Genomic DNA, 6,000 nt, shown 5'->3' with positions numbered 1-6,000 from the left:
ATATGAAAAATAAAAAAGATATTATATGGTTAATTATTCTGTATTGGGATCAAGTTATGACTAATATTATTAAGGAGACACTTAAAATAGTAAAAATGGTTTTTAAAAAGGACAATAGTTATTCAAATATAGTTTCCAATAAAATCATAAGACTGGCACTGAAGTAATTTTACATTTAGTAAAATGAAGTATTGAACCCCTAACTCCTGAATAAAATAATCACACAATTTTATTTCTAAAGCACTTGAATAGACTATATAAATAAAAAAAATAAATAAATAAAAAAAATAATGCAATAATTTAAATAAAATAAATATATGAATTAAATATTACTAAAATTATATAATAACAAATTATATACACTTCCCAATATAGGTAAATTTGAAAATAATAATAGAGAATAATTTAAAATTAAAACTATGTATAGTGTAATTACCCCCCTTGGTACTAATCACTTATAAATACCCATAGTTCCCTGCTATCTTCTTCCTCAAATCACATTGTGGCCCCTGGTGAAGACTCTCAAACTTAACACTAACATGCGTGTTCATATGTGAGGTGACATAGCATCAGCAGAATTTTCTAACACCCTCCTTGCACTCGGCGAAGGCAAAACTCCTATGCGACAAAAAGGGTAATGTTGCCCTCAATTCACTTTCTGGCATTGTTAATACGCCTTCTGATCTCACGGATGCAGTGTTCCCAGATCTCCAAGCAAATTATCAGAATATCGATTGGATTGGCCAAAGGGCTATTCTGGCCCCGAAGAATAAAACTGTTAACCATATTAATGATCAAATGCTAAAACTCATTCCTGAGGATTGCTATATATATAAGCCTGTCGATAGAACTCCTGACCCCGAGGACGTTATCAACTATTCAATAGAGGAACTAAATTCCTTTGAGCCCCCTATACTACCCCCACACATTCTGAAACTTAAACTTGGTGCCCCTATTATGCTCATTCGAAATTTGGTTCAACCAAAACAATGCAATGGGACACGTTTGATCGTTAAGTCCTTACCTCCCGATTTAATTGAGGCCACAATAATCACAGGGTGCGGTCGAGGCAACGTTGTGCTCATACCGAGGATGCATCTTTTCCCATCAGGAGCAGACCTACCTTTCACATTTCGGAGGTCCCAGTTTCCAGTCAGGCCATGCTTCGCAATGTCAATTAACAAAGCACAGGGGCAAATGCTGTCTGTCGCGGGAATATATTTGGGGGAGCCGTGTTTCTCTCATGGTCAGCTTTACATTGGATGCTCGCATGTGGGCAGCAAGAGTGATATTTTCGTGTTCGTTCCACAAGGAGAAACAAAAAACATTGTGTACAGGGAGGTTTTATAGGATTACTTCGCTTCCTAATATTATAACTTTTTCTAATTTTTAAAAAATGTTTGCCTTTTCGTCAGTAATTTCTATGTAGGTGTAGGTTAATATTCATTGCAGTGCACTTGACACTCCCAACCATCAGCTGTAAAAAGGCTGATTCTCACAGCGTTACAAAGCTTCATTATAAATCAGACCCTGCTAAAAAATCAGCTGTTCTTCCTCACCAACCCTCATTCGGCGGGCATCAAAGGACTATTGACACGTTACTATTACACTTCCGTACAGCTCTCAAACGGTCAACAATGCTTTTATGACAACATTTACATTTTTAGGTGGTTACCTGCAAATACTTCACACTTTACCAACACCTGGCCTCTGCTCAGCTCTATTTCCCTCCCTTTGTCAGCACAGCAGCCTCATCTTTTACATCCAACGTACATGAAACATCTCCCCCCTTCCATCTCCTCTCTCAACATTACAGTTTACATCAGGGCAACAGGATCGCAGCATAAAATTTGAAAACCAAGCAACATATCATTTTATACAACAACAAATGTAATCATAACGACAATCAATGAAACAAATGGATAAAAATAATAATCAAATAACAAGACTTCAAAAGTCGATAAAAATAAATACATACATCTTCTCTCTAACCATTATATTTTACATCATTACATTTTACATCAAATACAAAATATTCAAAAGTAACAGGTCATTTTACACAACATCTCCATGACAGAGGTGTTGTGATTCATCTATTCAGCACTACTACACTCTTGCCGGTCTGACATATGGTGAGTAGATGTTACTGTTGTATATTTTAAAACTTACCCGTATTTACTTACCCATGATTAATCCCCCTCTTTCCTTCATAGGGCAGCTGTTCTGTATTCACAGAGCATGAAGTTTTGTTACAGTACGTCCACTGTTGTTGGTGGAAGAGGAACACGCCATATTCACCTGCAAACGTTTTACACACCCTTCCAGGACTACCTGCCAAACTGTTACAATTGTGAGAACGATAACACAGCCTTTTCAGAGCTACCTCACATTCTATTATTACCCCTTCTTAGAGTGTTGCAATGCTCTTTGCAGGGCTTTCTATCCAGTTGCAAATCGATTGGCTGGGCGTTAACTTAATTCAATCTTTGCCTCAATAATCATAATTGAGTAGAATCATTAACAGTAATTTAAAGCAATTCAACCCTGAGCAACGCGGAGCACTTCTGCTAGTCATAGATGAAATGCAGTTTGATTTTGCACCAAGGAGAAGCACCACTGATGCTATATTTCTGATGAGGCAGCTGCAAGAGAAATACACAGACAAAGATAAACCTCTGTACTTGACCTTTGTTGACTTGGAGGAAGCCTTTGAGAGGGTGCCTTGATCCCTTATCTGGTGGTGAATGTGGAAATGAGTGGTTGATAAGAGCTATGTACAGGGGTACTACCAGTAAGGTGAGGGTTGGCAATGAGTACAGCAAAGTACTCCAGGCAATAACAAAGGAATTTAAAATAGGCTACCCCTGAGAGTACCTCTATGCTGATTACCTTGCTCTTATTGCTGAATCACTACCAGAAGTTCCAGGTATGGGGGCAAGGTCTCGAACCAAAGGGCCTTAGAGTTAACCTCGCAAAAATCAAAGTAATAATAAGTAAGAAGGCAGTCAAATCACAAATCCTTTCAGGTAGAAAGTCCTGCTCGATCTGTAGAAAAGGTGTAGGTAGAAACTATATAAGATGCACCCAATATAAGCTTTGGACATAGATGCTGTAATATAAGAAGATTAAGAGGGAAACTAACTTTTGTATGTGGAAGATGCACAGGTACAATAAATGTTGAAAATGTACAGAAAATAGACTCCATCAACTGTTAATGTGTAAGCTAGAGGTAGCAGATAGCTTCCATGATCTAATAGCTTCCATGATCTAATAGCTTCCATGATCTAGTACCATGTTAGTAGCGGTGGTGCATTCTCCGAGAGCATAACTGTGAGAATATGATTAGGCTGGGTAAAGTTCAGAGTGCTCCTACTTCTGCTGGTAACAAAGAGCCTCTCTCTCAGAGTGAAAGGCAGATTGTATGATGCCTGTGTGTGAACAGCTATGCTACATAGCAGTGAAACATGGGCTGCAACAACCAAAGACATGCATAAGCTTGAAAGAAATGAAATCAGTATGCTTCGCTGGATGTGCAATGTCAGTGTGCATGTTTGACAAAGTGTAAGCATCATGAGAAAAAAGTTAGGCATAAGAAGCATCAGATGTGGTGTGCAAGAGGGATGGCTGCACTGGTATGGTCATGTGATGCATATGGATGAGGACAACTGCGTAAAGAAGTGTTGAACTCTAACTATGGAGGGAACCTGTGGTAGAGGTAGACCAAGGAAGACATGGGATGAGGTGGTGAAGCACAACCTTTGAACTTTGGGCCTCACAGTGGCAATGACTTGTGACCAAGACCTTTAGTGATATACTGTGCTTGAGAAGACCTGTCAAGACAAGTGAAATTGTAGTCTTGGCTGATACTGATGTCATGTAACTGGAACACCTTTTGAGCATTGGACCTGACAGAGGCAAAGTGGATGAGTTTCATTCAAGCATTAGGCCTCACAGAAGCAAAGTGGCTGAGTTCCTTTCGAGTGTTGGGCTTCCCAGAGGCAATGATCAAGAACTTTGACATTATGTCATGGCAGATACTGGTGTCATGCAAATGGCCCCCATGCCCGTGGTAGGTAAAAGCACCCATTACACTCTCAGAGTAGTGGTGTTAGGAAGGGCATCCAGCTGTAGAAACCATGCCAAATCATATTGGAGTCTGGTGCAACCTTCCAGCTTACTAGCCCTGGTCAAACCATCTAACCCATGCCAGCATGGACAACAGATGCTAAATGACGATGGTCATGATGATGATGATGATGATGATAAAGGAATTATATTAATCCACAGATGATGGCAGCAAGGAGGGAGCCTGGTCTTGTCATCACAGCATATTCAACTTGAAAATATTATTCTATTCTAAATCATAAATTTATATAGTACTAAATGTTGAAACAGAAGTAGTGATGGAAACTGGTACCTACATTTCATCCATTTTATGCTCTGAGTTCAAATTCCACTGATGTCAACTTTGCCTTTCATCCTTTCAGGTTTGATGAAATAAGTAGCAGTAGAGCAATGGAGTTGATTTAATCGACTTAGCACCTCCCTTGAAATTACTGGCCTTGTGCCATTATGTGAAACCAATATTTCAACATGTTAACATAGCACAAACAGCATAATTAATGATGTTTTCTTTTGATCAAGTTTCTTTTGAAAAAGAAACAGATTTTAGGATTGAGAATGCAGAATTGAAAAAGTGCTTTGTTGTTATTCATTTTACTAAACAATAAAAAGGATAAATGGTAAACTTAGACCTGGCATGAAGTGAACACAGAAGAGTGAGCCAATCGTCCAAACCATCTGCTTTCTAAAAAAGAAATTATCAATATGCATCCGTGTGTTTTACTGAATTATGTATATGCATACATAAATGTAGTGTATTTCATTTACTCAAATCCAGAAACCCTGAAAACAAGTCTTGAAGTCAAGTGAACCAGTTATACTCCTTTCTAAATGAGAAAAAATAAAGGCTTTACTTACAACTGTGTCTGACCAAAATTTTCCTGGAGTCAACACATCTATTTTTGACTTTTTATTAATTTCCATTGGAAGGAAGAATGATTTATTTGATGTTCTAGAATTCGTTTCAAAATTAATTTTTTCACGATAATGCTTTATTTCAAAAGAATAGATATAATTGTCATTTATATCACTACGTATAACTTCAAGGTTCCATTGTGTCCCTAGAAAGTAATAGAAGGAAAATTGACATTAATGACAACAAAATTTCAAAATTAATTAATTTAAAAGGATAATTGTTTTATAAGGAGGGGGATTTAAAATGAAATTATTAAAATATGAGTGAAAACCATCTATTTTCTCGGCTCTTTCACCATAGATTTATTACAGTTCTTTTCATTTCAAAGTTATTTATTTATTTATATACCAAACCATGGAAGAAAAATCATTAAAACTTTGAATAGTCACACATATATACAAGGGGGTACCCAAAAGAAACTGGAATTTTACAATATTATTTTATTCACTTAGTTTTACATGTTTACAATTTTATTGCCTTCAAAGTATTCTCCATTTGAAGTAATGTATCAGTCCAGATGCATTTTCCACTGCAAATTCTGTTGGACCAGCTTTTGTTACCTGCGATGATCTTTGAAAAAAGATCCAGATCAGCATCCAATTTTTCTTACAGTTCACAACACACATTCAGTCCTGAATGCTTTTGATTCACAAATTTTGCTGCAACTCTTTTCATTTGCAACACCACACTCAAAATTTGTTAAACAGAAACTGAAAGAATGTGTGTGTGTATGTGTGCAGGTGTATATATATATATATATATATATATATATATATATATATAGCTGAGTTTGTGAGTGTGTGTGTGTGTGTGTGTGTGTGTGTGTGTGTGTGTTGCATCTATAGAAATCCACACCTTACAAGATAGCAAGCTGGGAGTCGCACCAATGGATTCCTCATGGTCGAAAATGCTCAGAATCGGCTATTTATTATTTTTTTTATTGATTCCTAAGACGTAAATTT

General features: G+C 37.0%; 1 protein-coding gene across 3 annotated transcripts in view; it reads right to left on the bottom strand.

The window, feature by feature from the left end:
• Positions 1-6,000, bottom strand: part of LOC106873229 (uncharacterized) — a 64,430-nt gene that overhangs the window by 36,505 nt on the left and 21,925 nt on the right. For all 3 annotated transcript variants that reach the window (XM_052972213.1, XM_014920500.2, XM_014920501.2), the window contains exon 4: positions 4,981-5,183. In XM_052972213.1, coding sequence (XP_052828173.1) covers positions 4,981-5,183 — 203 coding nt within the window. The remainder of the gene's footprint in view (positions 1-4,980; positions 5,184-6,000) is intronic.

Source organism: Octopus bimaculoides, chromosome 12 (genome assembly GCF_001194135.2).
Source record: "Octopus bimaculoides isolate UCB-OBI-ISO-001 chromosome 12, ASM119413v2, whole genome shotgun sequence".
Classification (NCBI taxonomy): Eukaryota; Metazoa; Mollusca; class Cephalopoda; order Octopoda; family Octopodidae; genus Octopus; species Octopus bimaculoides.
This window is presented reverse-complemented; position numbering and strand designations above follow the sequence as displayed.